General features: G+C 43.7%; 2 protein-coding genes across 2 annotated transcripts; both read right to left on the reverse strand.

Moving 5' to 3' along the window:
- Positions 1–2,541: 2,541 nt before the first annotated feature.
- On the reverse strand, positions 2,542–6,510 carry LOC143670823 (melanoma-associated antigen B10-like). The gene is made up of 2 exons (XM_077145821.1): positions 6,456–6,510; positions 2,542–3,816 (listed from the first exon to the last, which is right to left on the reverse strand). Exon 2 carries the CDS (start codon positions 3,767–3,769, stop codon positions 2,741–2,743), a length of 1,029 nt encoding a protein of 342 aa, XP_077001936.1. The 5' UTR covers positions 3,770–3,816; positions 6,456–6,510; the 3' UTR covers positions 2,542–2,740.
- A 6,610-nt stretch (positions 6,511–13,120) lies between these two features.
- On the reverse strand, positions 13,121–15,853 carry LOC143670474 (melanoma-associated antigen B10-like). The gene is made up of 2 exons (XM_077145280.1): positions 15,697–15,853; positions 13,121–14,303 (listed from the first exon to the last, which is right to left on the reverse strand). The coding sequence occupies exon 2, from the start codon at positions 14,265–14,267 to the stop codon at positions 13,245–13,247; it is 1,023 nt and encodes a 340-aa protein (XP_077001395.1). The 5' UTR covers positions 14,268–14,303; positions 15,697–15,853; the 3' UTR covers positions 13,121–13,244.
- Between the last annotated feature and the right edge of the window lie 2,826 nt (positions 15,854–18,679).

An 18,679-nucleotide genomic window follows, 5' to 3' on the forward strand; every position in this document is an offset into this window, starting at 1 on the left:
AAGAGAAAATCACACCGATTTTCAAATGGACCTTGTAAATCTCAGAAGGGGTGTTAACACATTCACTCGATCGTTTTCTGTACTGATCTTTTTGAAATGCCCCTCTATAATCTCAATGAGCTGAGAAGTTTTTCATTATTTTGGCACACAGACAATATTATAACTTGTGAGTAACTGCTACCCACCATCTGATGAACATGTGTTGTTTGGCACACTAAAAAAATCAGAATTCTCCCCTGGGAAAGATATAGATAAGAGTCAACAAATTATTATGATTATTATTTTAATTATCAATGCTGATATATCTCTCAAGGAAAAATTTTCTACTTCTGTGGTAGGCTGAACCACTGCTGCACAAAATCATCCATGCCCTTATCCCTGGAAACCTTGGCTATTTTATATTACATGGCTGAAAAAACTTGGCAAATGTTATTAAAGTTATGGAATTGACCTGAAATAAAGAGATTATACCAGATTATATGGGTGGGCCAAATCATCACATGACCTCTTATGAGCAGACAACTTACTCCAGCTACAGGCATAAGGGGAATGAAGCAGTGGGGTAAGTTAAACAGATTCCAAGCATGAGTATAAGTCATGTGTAATTGCTGACTCAGAAATGCAGGGGCCAACATGCAAGGACAGGGGAGAGGCCTGTAAGAATTTTAGTGGATGCAGCAGACAGCCAGCAGGAAATGGGGACTTCAGTCTTACGGCTGCAAAGAACTGGATTCTACCAACAACCTCAATGAGCTTGGAAGGAGAGTCTTCCCCGAATGTCATGAATGAGCCCAGCAATCTGACAATTTGATTTAGACCTTGTGAAACCCTGATCAGAGAAACCAGCAGTGCCAACCCAGACTTTCACCTACAGAAATGTGAGATAATAAGTGTGTGTTGTTGCATGTTGCTAAGTTTGTGATAATTTGTTACTACAGCAATAGAAAACTATTATAAATCCCCCCCACCCTCACCCTGGGAAGAACTCCAGAGTTTTTAAGAATCCAGCTTCCGTAGATGGTTGTGATATAGTGACTTCACGGCCCTCCTCCTCTCCCATTTATGAGAGAGGCTTTGGTTTTTGACCAAGTTAAGTTCACTCATCAGTATATATATTCAGTGGCTTATATCAACTAACTTGCCAGATTAAAACTTCCTTTCTATCCTCTGCTTTCTAAAACCTCCTGTCTAACTTCAGGGTTGTATCTCAAGAACCACAAGACTCTGTGCAAAATCAGACCCTGCTCACCAGCCAGTGGGGTGGAGGTGTCCAGGGGCAATGAGCAGATGACTTAACTTCACTGTCAAAAGTGAATAATTGCCTGGAAGGGGCTGTTGCTTTCTGAGGGATTCCATGTTGAGGGCTAGGATAGCTAAGGGACTTCTGCAGGAAAGTTGAGAGCTCAATGTCAGAGAAAAGGCAGGTGATTCCAGGCTCTATGCTCTCCTGGAACAGGGTGTAGTCTCAGACGAAGCAGTGTAGAGCTTGTCAGCAGGTCATGTTCCAGAGTTGGACAGGAGGGCACACTGGGGAAGGCCCAGGGGAAGGTACTATGACACGGGAAGGTGTGGGGACTGACTATATGTGCCAGTCCCTGGACCCAGCCAGCTCTCAAGGAACCCTGGAGTTGGCAGCAGAAGAATCCTTGGCAAATAATGCCCATATACAATACCTAAATTGTGTTTTACACTTATTTTCATCTCTCCTTATATGTTGGTATGTTGTTCACAAGGTCTTTTAGGTTAGCTTGAAAGTCATCGTGACATAGTGAAAAGGGAAACAATTAAGAGACAGAAGGTCTTACCCAAGTTGGGAGGAGTGGAATTACATGGTCCCTGATGTATTCAGACCAAAGGTGTAGTCCCAGCTCTGTGTCTTTTAAGCCATGTGAACATGGGAAACTCAGAGCTCTATGAACTTTCGAGTCTTCATTTATGATGTGGGCTTGATAAGTAATCCTCCTGTTCATTGGCTCATTTATATCTTATACTGTAGGTCAGTTGGGATGTATGTAATGTATGCAAAATACCTGGCCCAGTCCCTCATGTGAACTGGGTCTTTGCTAACTGTAAGTTGTTATTATTTTGACCCTAGACCTTATCAATCTCCCCTCTGAGACTTTTTTTTTATATCCAGAAGATATTAAAGAATATGCAGCACTCTAGAATACAATACATCAAATCAGCCATAAGGCTGCTTAGCAAGTAAACGTAGTAGGTTTTACTTGCTAAGTAACTATTTTTTTAATAAAAACAACTTCTACATTCTTTAATAAGCTAAGGGTATCCAGTACATTTGTTCTAATTTTACAGAACAGCACACTAAAAGCAATTCGAGAACATGGAATTGAACATTTCTTACTTTTTCTTTATTGTGATCCAAATTATTTCATTCAAACTTTTCTCATATTTTCAAGGAAATGTTATGTTATCTTGTTCCAGATCGTTTAATAATAAAATGAAAAGTTTGTTAATTTGTTTTGCAAAATAGTAAAATTCTTACTCTTAAACCTTATAAACAGCAATCAATACGTGGCCAATATCATTCTCAAACTTAGAATATGAAGCTTAGCAATTAAACCTTCTATTTAAAAGAACATCATTTATGAAAAAAATCCACGTTATCACATAGAATAGGAGCACAAAGGTCACATATATTGAGTTGCCTCTAGCCCTCTCCTGAGTCTGACTAATTAGATGTGTGACCGGCTTCTTCAAACACAACAGGAACAATCTTACTTCAAAAACGACTGGGTGTGGCCCTGGCACGTGAACTGGCTATGGCGTTGATGCGAGCCCTGGCTGCAATTCTGGCTTGGACTTTCTCTTCCTCCTCTCTTGCAGCTTCTTCATACCAGGCCGGAAAGGCACTGGGTGTGGAATTGCAGACTTTGGCCCAAAACTCTAATACTTTCATCTTGCTGGTTTCAACACAGGTTCTTGGACCCCACAGGAATTCATAGCATGGAGGATCACTGTTGGGCACTTGCCGGTACTCCAGGTACTTTTCCTTCACCAAATCTTTGATGAGCTTCTTGGGCTCCTCGTAGATGAAGTGCCTCCACCAAGCATACACCCCCATCGTATTCAACATCTCCCAAATTTGCTGTGCAGTGGCACTGTTGCCCTGCATGAAGATCAGGCCCAAGATGGTCATCAGAATGCCGGTCTTGGGAAAGCCTCTGTCTTCACTCAGCATCTCATTGTAGCTTATTTCCAGCTTGTTGACAAGGACATAGATGTGCCTGTAGGGGTCTACTTCCTTTATATCAAGGCCAAAGATGAGCTCTAGGTGCTCAGAGGCTCTCTTCAGGATTTCAGCAAAGTGACTTCTGTGCATTTGGATTACATTTCTCAGCATGTCTCCCTTTGTAATAGGCTCTTTCATCTGATACTTGTACAGCAGGTAATACACCATCAGAACTATCTTCTGGTCTAGAGGGCTTCTGTGCGCTTGCTGAATGGCTGGCTGTGCTTGTGAGGGGCTTGGAATTTCCTCCTCTTGGTTGTTGGCACCTTCATTAGACCTTGAATTTGAAATAACTGCAGTAGATGTGCTGGTGGAGGGGGCTGTCTGAGGCCCATGGGGATTGCTGGGTGTCCCAGCGGCGCATGACCCCTGGCGTGCACCTTTGAAACGATGAGAAGAGGAGCACGATTCTTGTCTCATTGCTGCTGCAGCCTGAGCGCCCACCAGATTCTGGTTCTCTGCTCGGGCCTGGCGACGTCTCTCACGGGCACGGAGCTTACTCTTCTGACCCCGAGGCATGATGACTTTGGTCAGGAGTGTCAGGAAGGAGTGCAAGATTCAGGCAACTGGAAGAGACAGAATGAGATGGTGTGTGCCCTTCTGCAGGAAGATACTACCTTGACTTTAAGGAAGACTGCCTTTGCGGGTTTCCCTGGCAGCACTGCTCTATCAACCGATGGGCTCCTGTTCCCCTGGTCAGCCTGTCCCCTGAGGACTCTATGGAGGTTATTAGAATTCACCCTAGGTTATAACCTGCCAGCTCTGCTGGGGACTTACTGGGGCTGACAAACAGACTCAGCAGGTTCAGCCTCTGTGGAGTCCTCTCTGTTTAAGCGGATGGTGCATTTCTTCAGGTTCACATTCAGGGCTACCTCAACTTCTTTCAGGATCTGGGGTCCTTCTGACATGCCGCGTGGATGCTTACCCCTCTTAGCAAAGCCCAGACCAACCTGAGATGACAAAGGATGAAGTGAGGGGCCACCTTTTCTGCCCACACCTCCCAGGGACACCCAGAATGACAGCAGTGGCAGAACTCTGTGGGAATTTCTCTGTTCTAAGATAGGGTTCTCAGTCCTCAGTGAAGGTCTTCACCTTGGCTCCTGATAGGGCCTGGGACTTCTTTCTCTGATGATCTGAGATACATCCCATTGGCGCAAGACCCTGAGACCCTTAAAGAAGAAGTTAGAGGGGCCTCATCCTAACATTTTTGACCCAGGGCTGACAGTGCCTGTAGGGCTCTGAGGAAGCCCTTCTCTTCGTGGTGGGGCGTCCCTGCAGTCTTCACTCAGGGTCCTTACCTTGACTCCTGCAAGGGTCTGAGACTCCCCTCTCTGTTAGCCTGAGATCTATGCCTTTAGACCCGATATATTTTCAGCTATCTAAAATCCTGAGTATGAGTGAGGGTGCACCTCCTTCTGTCACACCTGCCTGGGGTCCCAGGGCTTACAGCAGGGACAGGTAGGTTTGTGTATATAATATCCTCTCTCTTCAGGGGCTGGGGCATCTCTTTAATGTTCAGGTTCCTCACCTTGCTGTACCTTGTCTCTGTGGTCCCCTCTTGACTGACCTGAGGTTGCCCCCTTAGACCAGGACACTCATCTACCTGAAACATCCGATCTCCAGAAAGGACGGTGCATCTCAGATTGATAGCCCTGAATGAAACCTCCCAGCACTGAGAGGGTACATGGTTCTGTGGAGCCCTCCTGTTCTGGGGTGGGCTGTCCCTTCAGTCCTCAGGTTCCTCCTTTTGACTCCTTACGTTTACTTTCTGGTACCCTCCCTGTGCGGACTCGAGGTCTTATACCAATTAGATCAATGCACTCATCTCCCAGATATCCTCAGGAGGCTGTGGGGCTTAGGGCTCAGAATGTCAAGACTGCCTAGGGCTTTCCAGGGCTGGCCGCATGGGAAGGGCCCGACTCCCTGCAGTTGCCTTTGCTCTGGTGTGGGTGGTTCCCTCGGTCCTCTCTCAGGGTCCTTACACTGCTGAAGTGCCTGGGAATGATGCTCCCTCAGAGAAGGACCACATATCCCTGGAACACTCCACCCACCCTAAGACAAACTGCAAGTGTGCCTCAGCTTCTAAACCTTACCCAGATTCCCCTGTGATACGGGAAGGGGCTGGGGGTGGGTGGGTAGATGTTAGTCAGTTCTCCTTTTTACTTGTGTTTGGGTTTAGCCCCCCTCCCTCTCCTGCTTGAAGCAGATGCGCTGGTTCAATGCTCTCACTTCTTTGAGTCCCCACAGCTCCAATTCTGAGGGTGCTCAGAGTGTGCTATCTCAGGTGATTCCTGCCCCGGCAGAGCCTTTCACCAAGGTCGGTGTTCAGTGGGTTCCTTCTCTTCTTTCATAGTCAGCACCCTCACACCTCACTTCGGGTCTGTCTCTAGCATACCTTCTGGCAAGACATTGAGCTCTTTTCTCTGCTAACCTGATGCCGCCCCCCTCGCACCAAAACCTTCATTCACTGAGAAGCCAAAGGTGGAAATCAAGGCTCGTCATGTCCGATGTACCACACTTGGGGTCTCCTTGGGCTGACAACAGGGGCAAAGGTCTGCGCTATCTTGAGGTGAATTTTTCTTCAGACCTTACTCAGGGACCTACCTTTACTGCTATTAAGACCTGGGATTCCTCTCTCTACTGGCCTGAGCTCGACAACCTGATCCAAAGCTTTCACTTCCCTGATGCCCAAAGCGGGAAATCAGAGCACGCTAAGTCAGGCGATTCCTTCCCGGAGTCGCTAGGGTCTCCTCACACCTCACAAGTGCTCCTTGTCTTTGCTCTTGTCAGAGCCTGGAATCGTTTCTCTGTTGATCTGAAAGTATCCCCCTCACAGAACTCACAAAAATTCCTTCACTTCCCAGAACCAGAAGCAGATGCCAGGGTCTGTCACATCCAGTAACCCTAATCTGAAGCTTTTTAGTTCTGTAAGCACTACGGGGTTATGAGCCATCTTCTCTTTGAGTGGTTATTCCTACAGATCTCACTCAGGGTCTTCGCCGTCCGGGAGCTACTCCCTCTGCTGGCCTGAGGCCAACACTTTGGCCCATCCTGCTATCTCCCTGAGTATTCGAAGGAAGAATTCAGAGAGCACATCAGGCCATCCCTGTGAGGCTTCTCAGAGCTTACAACAGGGGCTGTGTTCTTGGGGGCCCTCTCTTTTTTGGTCTAGGGGGTACTCTCAAATCTTTCCTAGGGTCCTTACCTTAATTCCAGCCAGAGCCTGGAGCATCCACTCTGTGGTGACCTGAAGCCACGCCCACCTCTCAGACTGTCACTCAGAGGCAGGAAGTTAAGAAAAGCCACTTCCTGCTGCCCACATTTGGGGCAGGCTGGGGCAGAGGGTCTCTCTTTAGGGGCCCTTTCCCTTCTGTGAGGGGAGTTACCACACAATTCATATGGGGGGTTTTATTGATATCTGGCAGGGCACGAGACTACTCTGTCTGCTGACCTAAGTCAGCCAGCCTTAAACTAAGGCTCTTTCCTCATATTCCACCATCCCACCCCTACAATTGCCAAACTTTATCAGAAGACGAAGTAAAGGGGGACCTTGTTCTAAGGTGCAGCCAGTGTGGGACACCGTGTGACCCCTGTTGTCGGGGCGGGGCAGATGGTTTACTCAGACCTCAGGATCTCATCTTATTTCTCAAAGGGCCTGAGACCCTCTGTCTCCTGACCCTCCGCCTTCAAATGTGCTCACTTCCCAGTTAAAGATGATATAAATATACTACAGATCGTGTAATGACCTTGGGAATGGTCGATTCAAAATCTTTTTTATTTATTTTTTATTTTCAAATTAACCAACTCAGGGCTTTTAAAATTATAAGGATAGATCTTTAGACCCATGTATTCTCATTGCCCACGGTTAATTTAGGAAGGAGCTGTACAATCAGCAATTGTTCTCCATCCAGCCAATAAATGTTGGTACTCTGGGCGAGCTCCCTAGTGCACTCAGTAGCAACATAGGCCACCAAACACAACTACAAGACATTTGCCTTCTGGCCTGCAAAGAACTCAGGAATCCTCAGAGGCAGTTGAACTGCGGATAGCCGCTGGATTGTTTTTCAAGACATGTTCACCCTCAACCTTCTATTTACAATCACTGAGGTTACTAATTGCAGCTAATTCTCCCTCCAATTTCCCACTCATTACTGCTGCACACCCCCTTCCACTACTTGGTGGTCATCCTTGGGCTGTTTTGACTGTCATCGATCACCAACTCTGCCCATTCACACAACCCCAACTTCAGTGGATCAGGTCACTGTATGTAGGGGAAGAAATATCCATCTCCAGCAGGCATCAAAACAGCTTGCAGCCTTAGTGTACTGGCAAGGATGCACTGAACTTCCAGAAAGCTCAAGATACATGGCTATTCCAGAATCCAGCAATGACATCACTCGTTAATGCAGGGGAGCCAACTAGAGTCAGCCTGACAGTGGCTGCGGAGAGTCTAAGGTAGAGTGGGGAATCAGAGGCACCTCTAGTCCTTTTGTGCAGTAGATCTTTTCACTCACATCCCCTGAAACTTAGGTTGGTAATGATGATTCAGAGATTTTTTTAAGCTTATGTAAGTTGTCCTGGATGCTCCTTTAGAGTCCTCATTTACATTCTCCTTATGGATACTTTTAATCCTATGAAGAGCTCTAGATACAGAACCTAGGCTGCCAGGTTGCTCTGGGTTCTCTTGACTTTCCTTTTACAGATGGACTCTGACACATGGGCTTTCTTTCTACACGTGAACCTCCTGATGACCTTCACTAGCTGAGCTTCTCAGTCTGAACCCATTCCCTGACACCTGGTCATTATAACAAATCCATGCTTCTCAAAGTAAAAGAAACGTCCTATTGAGATTCCAGAACTTTAAAGCATACTGGAGGTATCCTGGTACTCAAGAGATCATGCACAATCCTGCTTTGTGGTGGTGCAGGAGTAAATTAATTTTCTGCTCAGAGTATTGAGAAAAGAGAATCAATTAAATGAAAATGATTAAAAATTAATGCAAATTAAAATAACAGTGAGAAAATATATTTTCATGTGAAAGTTTGACTAAAATTTAAAAGGTTGATAAAAGAAAATTTGTAGGGTATTCACATACATTGATATGTGCAAGTAAGAAGTGGTACTGCATTATTGGAATGGAGCTTCAGCGATAAATATTAAAATCTGTAATTGTAATATTCTGTCCTCTTTAATCCAGTTCACACTTTGCTATGCATTTCCTAAAAGAATACATGCACATATGTCCAAAAATTCATGTTCAGCCATGCTGATTTCATTTCTATTAATGATAGCAGCAAATGGAAACAGGTGAGTGTTTAAATTTTGATGTGACAGTCATACTTCAGAATTCTAAAGAGTAGTTAATAGAGTGAGGTTGATACATATGTGCTGTCATGGAAAGATTCTGCATTCAATGTATTAAGTGGAAAGAGCAAGAGGTACAATAATATGTACATAGTTATGTCTGAATGTGAAAAACTATAATGCATTTTTATAGCACATCTATGTAAGAGATAGCCTAGCCTAACTTTAAATTAATACACGCAAAGTTTTTAATTGTGGTTGGTTTTGAAGAGAGGCTGAATTTTGGAGGAATATATTAAGGAGAAGGAATTCTGATTTACTTATATTGTTAGAATTTCTGGCAGCCAGTAAGTACCCACTATTACCTTTGTAATTAGAATATTTAAATAAGCCTAACAATAGAAATACTAGGTCTGTGTTAGACATAAAATTATTGTTAGCAGAAGGAATGGAAAAAGCCTGAAATATGAATGGCTTAACAATACCAAAATTTATTTGTCGTGCACATAAAATCCACTGTTGAGTTGGCAGGAGCTCCCAGGTGTCAGGTAACTTAAGGATGTCAGCTGGTTCCATAATATTGTGCCACATCTCAGCACGGGGTCTCCATATTTGGTATTGAATGGCACAAAAAGCCTGAGGGTGGCAAAATGGCTCTCAAATGCCTTGGCCTGGAAAGTGATTACCACTGCTTCTACTCATATTTTAGTGGCAGAGGTAGTCACATGTGACTTGAGTAGTCACAAGTGGACTGGGAAATATCAGTCTCCCCCTGAACCCCAGAAGGAGAGCAAATGAGCACTTGTAGTCTCTCCCATAAATTGTTACATAATAAGTGCTCAATAAAGAGGTATTATAATAGTTCATGACAACAGCCCTATTCATTCTTGGAGGAGTGTCTGAGGTCAATTTTCCTGGCACTGCAAACTTTTTCTAGTGCTCATTTGTGACATTTATTTTCAAAGACAGGATTATATCAATTTTCAAAAAGATCCTTCAGGAAGGACTCATCCTTTTTTACTCAATGGCCTGTTTCCACACTGACCTTTGTAATAAACCCCATAATCTCAATAAGCAGAGACATTTCTTCTGCCTTTGGGTGTCTGGAAAAAATAATAACTTCTGAGTCTGTACTTCCAACAACCTGATGAACACGCCCCCAAATTTATACAGGTGCCATTAGGGTTACTGTAAAATCAGAAATTGTCCCTGGGGCAATACAAACAAAAGCATTTGAAGCATGGTGAATTATTTTATTTTATTATAAAAGCGAGCATGTTTGCAAAGGAAATATTTTCTACCTCTGGATTTAGGCTGAATATGGCTACACAAACATTTCCCTGCCCTTATCCTTGGAACCCATTAATATGTTACATGGTAAAGGGATTTTGCAGATGTAATAAAGTTACTGAACTGACAGCAGAGAGGGACATTTTGAGAGATTTCAATAATGAAAAGGGTCAACATGTAATTGCTGGCCCAGAGATGTGAAGGTCCATATGTGAGCACTCTTGGAGAGAGGCTTCTAGGAACTATGGTGGATCCAGCTGACCACCAGCAAGGAAACAGATCCCTTTGTCTTGCTACCAAGGACTGGATACTGCCAACAACTTGAATGACCTTGGAAGGAGATTCTTCCCAAGCCTTTGAAATGGACCTAGCCATCTGACAGCTTGATTTAGATCTTGTGAATACTGGAGCAGAAAAATCAGCAGAGCCAACCCAGGCTCTCGCCTGCAGAAACGTGAGATAGGTATGTGTTGTAGGTCACTAAGTTTGTGGTAGTTTGTTAGGACAGAAATAGAAAACTACTACAACCCACTGGAGGGATTCCACGCTTTTAAGGAATTCAGCCTCTGTACATGGTTGTTGCGTGGTCTTATCTATGGCCTTCCCTTATCTTCCATTTATGAGGCTGAGGTTTTGGCTTTTAACCACATAGTTAAGCTCAAACATCAGTATATGTATTCAGTGGCCTATTGTAAGTCATTTAAATCTATTTTTCTGACTTCATCTGCTTTCTAAAACTTCCTCTCTAACTTCAGGGTTATATTCCCAAAACTAGTAGATTTTGTACCAAATTGAGTTTACTCACAAGCCTATTTGGAAATAAAATACCTCTGTGAGTGTTCTGGAGGTGTCTGAGTGCAATGAGCGGGTGACTAATCTTCAGTGTCCAAAGTGAATCTTTAGGTGGAAGGGGCGGTTAGGTTCGAGGGATACCATGGTGAGGGATGGGACAGTCAGGGGACTTCTGCAGGGAGGTGGAGTGCACTACGTCAGAGGGTGAGCAGGAATTCTTGGCTACCTGTTGTCCTGGAGCCGGGTGCGGCCTCCGAGGAAGCAGTGAAGAGCTGGTCCAGATCCAATTTGTACAAGAGGGCACACTGGGAAGGTTCAGGAGAAGGTGCTGTGACATGTGACATGATCACATGTGCCAACCTCTGGGCAGTGACAGCTCACAAGGAACCCTGGGATTATGGGCAGCGTGACTCTAGGCAAATGAAGCTCACAGACTCTCCTTAAACAATGTACCCTCTCATTTGCACCTTTCTTTACTACATGTGCTTTTCATACATTGGCTGCAAGGTCCTCTTTTCTTGCCTAAGAGGCTTTATGGAGTAGTGAGAAACAAAATGAACTAAAATACAGAAGCTCTACCTCAGGCTGGAAGTCGTGGAAACCTGTGGGCTCTGGAAGAATTCAAAGAAGTTCAAATACTATCACTTAGGAGTCAAATGAATTCAGGAAAATTGGCAAAGGTCTGTGGACCTTAGGTTCTTTGGGCAGTGGACATGATAAGCCCTGTCTTTTAGGACAGTTCGGATGTATGTAATGTATGTAAAGCACCTGATACAGTGCCTGGCATGGATTGGCCTTTAATAATTGGCAGTTGTTACAATTAATTTAAACTCCAAACCTTACCAAAATGCCCTCTGGGAAACTTTTTTTTTTTAATTTGCATGAACAGGCACTAGGAATTGAACCCGGGCCTCCGCCATGGCAGGCAAAAATTCTGCCACAGTCGCACTGTCCCTCCTGGGGATTTTTAAATTATTATTCAGGAGATGATATCAGATAATTTGCAATCCTCTATGACTAAGCCCACTAAACAAGCCAAAAGGCAATTTAATAAGTAAAACTAAATAATGTTTCTCCCGTTTTAGGAGATGCTATTTAATATGGGTGTGGGGTGACCTGCCCACCTGGATGCAGCTCATGGCTCCTAGAATTTGTGTCAAGGACAACCACCTTCTTTCCCACCCAGTTACTGTTTAGTCCAAACCACACTTATGTGCATTTATTTCACCCCTATTAAAATGTAGGGGGTAGTCTGTCAAATTACACTCAAGCTAATCTAATAATAATGCCCTTTTAATGGAGTGTTTTTTGGTTTTTCTAGCCCAGGGCAAAGAGTGCTAGTGCAGTGACTTCTGAGCATTCCACTTCAAGGGAGTATCACTTTTATTTCTTAGAAACTACCCCAAGACGATGTGCACAAAACACTTAGTCTGTTCAATCTATTTAACTGCTTTAGCTTAAGAACACAGGACACCTTCCAATCCTGCCCCAGTTGGGTACGTCTCTCTGGCTTACCCATGATACCAAGGTAAAACCACTAAAAGCAGTTTTGCATTCCAGGCTTTAGCCTGTTAACTGTGAGGCACCACTTGTGAGGGTCTGGACATTGGTCACCACTCCCTCCCGCAGCCCCTTCTGAGGGAATACCCAGCTTAATTTAAAATTATTCATACTAAGTGCTGTGATCTTCCCGAGGCTCCGCACCCACGTGCCTCATGGCATTTACATTGACCTGTTCTCATGTGGGACCCTGCAAGCCCCCATTCCTTCTCTTCATTTGTCCTTTAAATCTTAGGGACCATCTCACCATCTGCCTGATTTAATCACTTTTCCTACTCTAACATTCTATGGGCATGGGTTGGGTCCTCTCTATCCTACAATTTCCTACTGAGGAATAAAGAGCCAGTGAGGAAGAGTTCCTATTTATTACAATTTAATATCTAGTATAGTCTTGAATAAGTTAGGCGAAAACAGGTCTATAACTTTTTTTTTTATTTTTGCATTGCAGTAACATTTATATAACACAAAATTTTCCATTTTAACCACCTTCAAGTGTTTAACGCATCAATATTAATTATATCAACAATATTATGCTACCATCACTGATATCCAAATTTTTCATCACCTCAGAGTCTGTACTAAATAAGCAAAACTTTTACTTTTACAGAACACACTGAAAGTGAAACCAAGAACTTACTTTTATTTCTTTTCTTTATTTCTTGATCCTAACTCTTTTAATGAGATCTTTACCTTTCTAAAGGAATGCCTATGCAATGCCATGTTATCTTATTCCAGTTCACTAAATAAGGTGGAAAGTTTCCCAATTGTTCTACAAAATAGTAAATTCTTACTCTCAAATATCATTAACAGTAGCCAATATGTGATCAATATCATTCCTAAACTTAGACTCTAAAGCCAATGAAACCAAGTATTAAAAGAAACAACATTTGGTAAAAAAAAAAAAAAAAAAAAAAGTATCCATGTTACAACACAGAACAAGGAAACAAAGAGGATATTATCCAGGTTGCCCCCAGCCCCACCAAAAACACTCAACAAATTAGAACTTTGACTTCTCTCTTCAGACATGATGTGAAGAATCTTTCTCACTTCATTTGGGGCAGGAGGACGTGGCCCCAGAACGTGCACTGGCCACGGCACTGGTACGAGCCCTGGCTGCAACTCTGGCTCGGGCTCTCTCTTCCTCATCTCTCAGAGCCTCTTCATACCAGGTTGGGAAGGCACTGGGAACGGTATCATGGACCTTGGCCAGAAACTCCAGAACTTTCATCTTGCTGGTTTCAGCATAAGCTCTTGGACCCCAGAGGAACTCATAGGATGGAGGATCGCTGTTGGGCACTTGTCGGTACTCCAGGTACTTTGCCTTCACCAAATCTTTGGTAAGGAGCTTCTCACAATTCCCGTAGATGAAATGCTTCCTTCCAGCATATATCCCCATCATATTCAACACATCCCAGACTTGCTTCTCAGTGGCGCAGTTACCCTTCGTGAAGATCACCCCCAGGACTGTCATCAGCAGACCAGTCTTGGGCAAGCCTCTGTCTTCATTCATCCTCCCATCGTAGCCTATTTCCAATTTGTTGACAAGGACATAGGTGTGCTTGCTGGTATCCACTTCCTTCAGGTCAAGGCCAAAGACAAGCTCCATGTGCTCAGTGGCTCTCTTCAGGATGTCAGGGTAGTGATTCTTGTAGGGTTGGATTACAATTCTCAGCATATCTCCCTTTGTTATAGGCTCTTTCATTTGATACTTGTATAGCAGGTAATGCACCAACATCACCACCTTCTTATGTATAGGATCTCTGTGAAACTGCTGGGCCTGCGATGGGTTTGAACTTTCTTCCTCTTCGTTGTTGGTATCTTCATTAGAGTTTGGGCACGGAACAGCTGCAGCCAAAGTGCTGGTGGATGGCGCTCCCTGAGGATCCTGAGTACTAGGTGCTTCAGCGGCAGGTGAGCCCCGGAGAACATCTTTGGAGCTGGGAGAAGAGGAGACCTGGGACTCTTCTGGCACCTCTTCAGGAGCCTGAGGACTCACCACATCCTGAGTTTCTTTCCGTGCCTGGCGGCGTTTTTCACGAGCCCGAATCTTACTTTTCTGACCCCGAGGCATGATGACTGAGGGTTGGAGGGCAGGTGATGAGGAAACCTGAATGAGAGAGGATTAAATTATGTGTGCTCCTTCAGCAGGGAGATACTACCATGGGTTGAATGAAGATGGATTCTGCAGGTTTCCTCGAGGCCATTTCGCTAGGAAACTGCAAGGCTCCTATTCCCTAAACAGCCTGTCCCCTCAGTGTGCTATGGACAGAATTGGAGTGAGCCTTGCACTGTTGTCTGCCAGTTCTGCCTGGGGCTTACTAGGGATAACAGCAGGGCCTGGCAGTTTCAGACTCCATGAAGATGCCCCTGCTCTGGGAGAGAGATACTTTTCTTAGTTCACGTTCAGAGTCGCCACCTTGATTTCTGCAGGATGTGGAAATGCTTTGCTCTACTGTTTTGACACTGACCCCCAAATACCAAGGCTCTCACCTCCTTGAGACCCTGGAGAAGGAAATCAGGGGGAACTACATCTGATTATACCTGCAGCACCTTGTAATGACAGCAATGACAAAGCTCAGTGGGCCCCTTTCTGAGCTGTGGTAATTAGGGTTCTCAATATTCATTAGGGCATGGGACTTCTCCCTCTGCTGACCTATCCCCTCAGAACGTCTTTATATTCCTAAGACCCCTGAGGAGGAGGTTAGGGAGGCCTCATCCTAGCCTATATTCCCTGGAACCCTCATGGCTGACAACTCTTATGGCTCTGTGGAAACTCCTGTGTTCCTAGATGACTGGTCTGCTCAATGCTCTGGTTCCACATAGTGACTCCCTACTACTACCTCCTCTGCACACATGAGATTTACACTAATTAGACCAACACCCCAACACACACACATAAGATCTCAAACAAGGTAGTCATGGGGAGACACAGAATGCCAGATGTGGCCATGGCTGACCACAGAGGTAAGCCCTAACTGTGATGCCTCCCCTTCCTTCCGGTATGTGGGCAGTCCCCTCAGTCCTCACTTTGAGTTCTGAACCTGACTCCTGGCCGGGCCTGGAATGTCTCCCCCTGGTGGCCTGAATTGGCCAGACCTTAGCCCAAGGTTTTTACTCCCCTTCCCACATGAACCAGGGAGCCAACTGAGATTGCCCGTGGGCCTTACAGCCATGTCTAGGGCCTCCCGGAGCCAGGAGCAGGGGCGGGGTTCGGTTTAACTTCCGGGCTTATGGAGATACGGGGATTCCCCTAGAATTTACATTAGGGATTTTTAATGACTTTTGGCAGGGTCCGGAACTTCTCCCTCTTTGGGCCTGATGACGACACTCTGGTCCAGTTCCCTCACTTGAGTCCCTACAGAGCGAATTCAGAGGGCACCATATCAAGTGATCCTTTCCCCGGGGCCTATCATGGTTGACAGCAGGAGTGGAATTCTGTGGGGATGCTATCTTCCGAGGTAGTGGGTTCCGTCAAACCTCTCTCATGGTTTTTAGCTTACCTCCTGGCCCGGCCTTAACTCCTTCCTTTGACGATTTCTGCCCCTTCACACTGCCCGATGCCTCCCTACCCACAGACAAGGGACGGAAGTCAGGTTGAGTCACATCCGGCAAACGCTGGCTGGGGTTTCCCAGGCCAGCCAGCAGGGGCAGAGCGAGTTGGAGCGTGACTCTGCAATACTCCCTACTTCTGGGATGAGTAATACCTTACATCCTCTCTTTAGGGGTAGGGAGTCCTCATTTTTGCTCCTGGGTCCTTGATTAAAGGTTCCTTGGGAAATACTACCTCTGGGTAAGCTCCGAGTAATTTCCCAACTTAAACCCTTGACAAAGTTTGGGCAGCTCCAGGAGAAATGTCAGATGGACAGCTATTGCAAAAGTCAGGGTTCCAGGACAGGAAGTGAACTGTCAGAAAAAAACGCACTGATCCATGAGATCTGGTCCCAGACAAATTTAGACTTTGGGGAACCTTTTGTTCTAAAAGATCTGTGTTGTACAAGGAAGAGGCAGTTCTATTCAATTTTATAAGACCCAGATCTTGACAACATCTACTGATATGTTGCATAGCACAGTGCAGTGATTTTCATTTTATTTTTGACCCTCATTTGTAGTGACATATATGATATGCATGTTTTAATTAATTATTGTTTTGTATGGCAAGGCATTTGATTTTACTATAAAGATCATCTGTACACTAAGAATGACTGGAATCGCCATTTCTATTCCATATTATGATAGAGGCACATACAAGTGTAATGATGGGAAGTAGATGAAATAAAAAGGTTGAGGAGTGGAAAACAAGAACTAAAGGTTCCATGATTAACAGATCATTAGACTGTGTATAAGAAAAATCCAAAAGAAACAAAGATAAACCATTCAATCAATAAAATAATATATAAAGTTTGCTGGGTATAAAATCAATATACAAAAGTACAGTTTTTGCAGCAATAAAGGATGAAAAAATTAAATATACAACTTGCAAACTGCCATAAAAATCAAGTACATATAATAAATCTAAGAAAAGAATGTAAAAATTGTACAAAAACTACAAAAATACTATATAGAAAATTAAGGAAGACATACGTGAAGAGAGAAATAAAATATAACCATGGGTAGGAGAACTCAGTATTGTAAACTTGTGATTTTTCCCATATTTAATCTGAGTATTGACTGCAGCCACATTCAAATACCTCATAGGATGTCTGTGTGTATGTGTGTGTGTGTGCGCGCATGTGTGTAAGACTTTGGGATACATGACAAGGACTAGCTGATTTTAAATTTAAATTCACATGCAGATGAGAGTAGTCTAGATACTCTTGAAAAAGAAAACAAGGGAACACATTCTATAATATAATAGGAATTAGCAAATGGCTATAGCAAATAGGACGTCATGGTATGAGCGTAGGGATAGACAAATACACCAATAGATCTGAATATAGAATCCTGCCACAAAACCAGTTATACACAGATCCTTGATGTGAAGAAATATTGACAGTGGGAATAAGACTATTTTTAAAATAACTGGTTTAAAGCACCTAATTCCTTGAGTTGAGGACATGGGACAGAGTCTAGAAGAACAAGTGAGGTAGAATTTGCAGAAGGGAATACTGAAGAAGAGAGAGCTACACAGAGAGAGAATTCCAGAGATCAGGAGAAGATCCTCCTTGAAAATTTAGCTAACTACTGATCAGTGAATGGGTGTGAGGACCCTATGTGAGACCATGGAAAGAACCACACAAAAAACTTAAGGTTAGCAGTGCATGACATTTTTACAGGCCAGGAATAATGTTTGCTAACATCAGAAAATTAAAAAAACCTCAAGGTCACGAGGCATTGGGTAGAGTACCCAGAGGATCCTTCTTTCTCTATCAGGAAACAATTAGCCCTAGACTGTAGTGTTCTTGTCCAGACTCACAAATATTAAGGGCAAGAGCCCCAAAGATCAGACCATTACCAAGCAACTTACTGTAGCTCTTAATAAAGTTCAAGAATATTTATAGGAATACAAAAATGTCCAGTATCCAATGAGGTAAAATTGACAATGATTTCAACCAATAAAAAAGTACCAGGAATCCAGGGGCTGCAAGGGTAGTTTGGTCGTCGAATTCTCGCCTGCCAAGCGGGAGACCCAGGTTCAATTCTCAGCCCATGCATATCCTAAAACAAAACAAACAAGCCAAGAAAGAAAGAAAAACAAACAAACAAGCAAACAAAAATTCAACAAATGGTGCGGCAATAATGGGGTATTCACATGGAAAAAAATGAAATGTGACCCTGGGAATATATCATTGAAAAAACACCCAGTAATCCAGAGAAGCAATAAAATATAACCCATGATGACCTATAGATGACATAGATATTAGAATTAGCAAAGAAGGACATTGACAAAATTATTATGATTACATTGTATATGGTCAGTAAGTTAAAAGAGTTAATAAAGACCCAAAATAAATTATGGAGGTGAAAACTATAATGTTACAGTGTGAAATATGAAAAAATACACTATGTGAGAGTAGCAACAGATCATATATTGCAGAAGAAAACAGTGCTGAATGTGAAGACATACCAGTGGAAGCTATCTATTTTAGTTTGGAAGCTACCGAAATGTGATATCCCAGAAACAAAATGCCTTTAAAAAGGAGAATTTATTAAGTTGCAAGTTTATAGTTCTAAGGCTGTGAAAATGTCCAAATTAAAGCAAGGCTATAGAAATGTCCAGTCTAAGATATCCAGGGAAAGATACGTTGGTTGACGAAGGTTTCTCTCTCAACTGGAAAAGCACATGACGAACATGGGGACCTCTGCTAGCTTTCTCTCCAGGCTTCTTGTTTCATGAAGCATCCCTGGAGGCATTTTCCTTCTTCATCTCCAAAGATCTCTGGCTGCGTGGGCTCTTGTGGTTCCCCTGGCTCTGAAGCTTTTTCCAAAATGTTTCCTCTTTTAAAGGATTCCAGTAAACTAATCAAGACCCACCTGGAAAGGGCG

This window comes from Tamandua tetradactyla, chromosome X, assembly GCF_023851605.1.
Source record: "Tamandua tetradactyla isolate mTamTet1 chromosome X, mTamTet1.pri, whole genome shotgun sequence".
Taxonomy (NCBI): domain Eukaryota; kingdom Metazoa; phylum Chordata; class Mammalia; order Pilosa; family Myrmecophagidae; genus Tamandua; species Tamandua tetradactyla.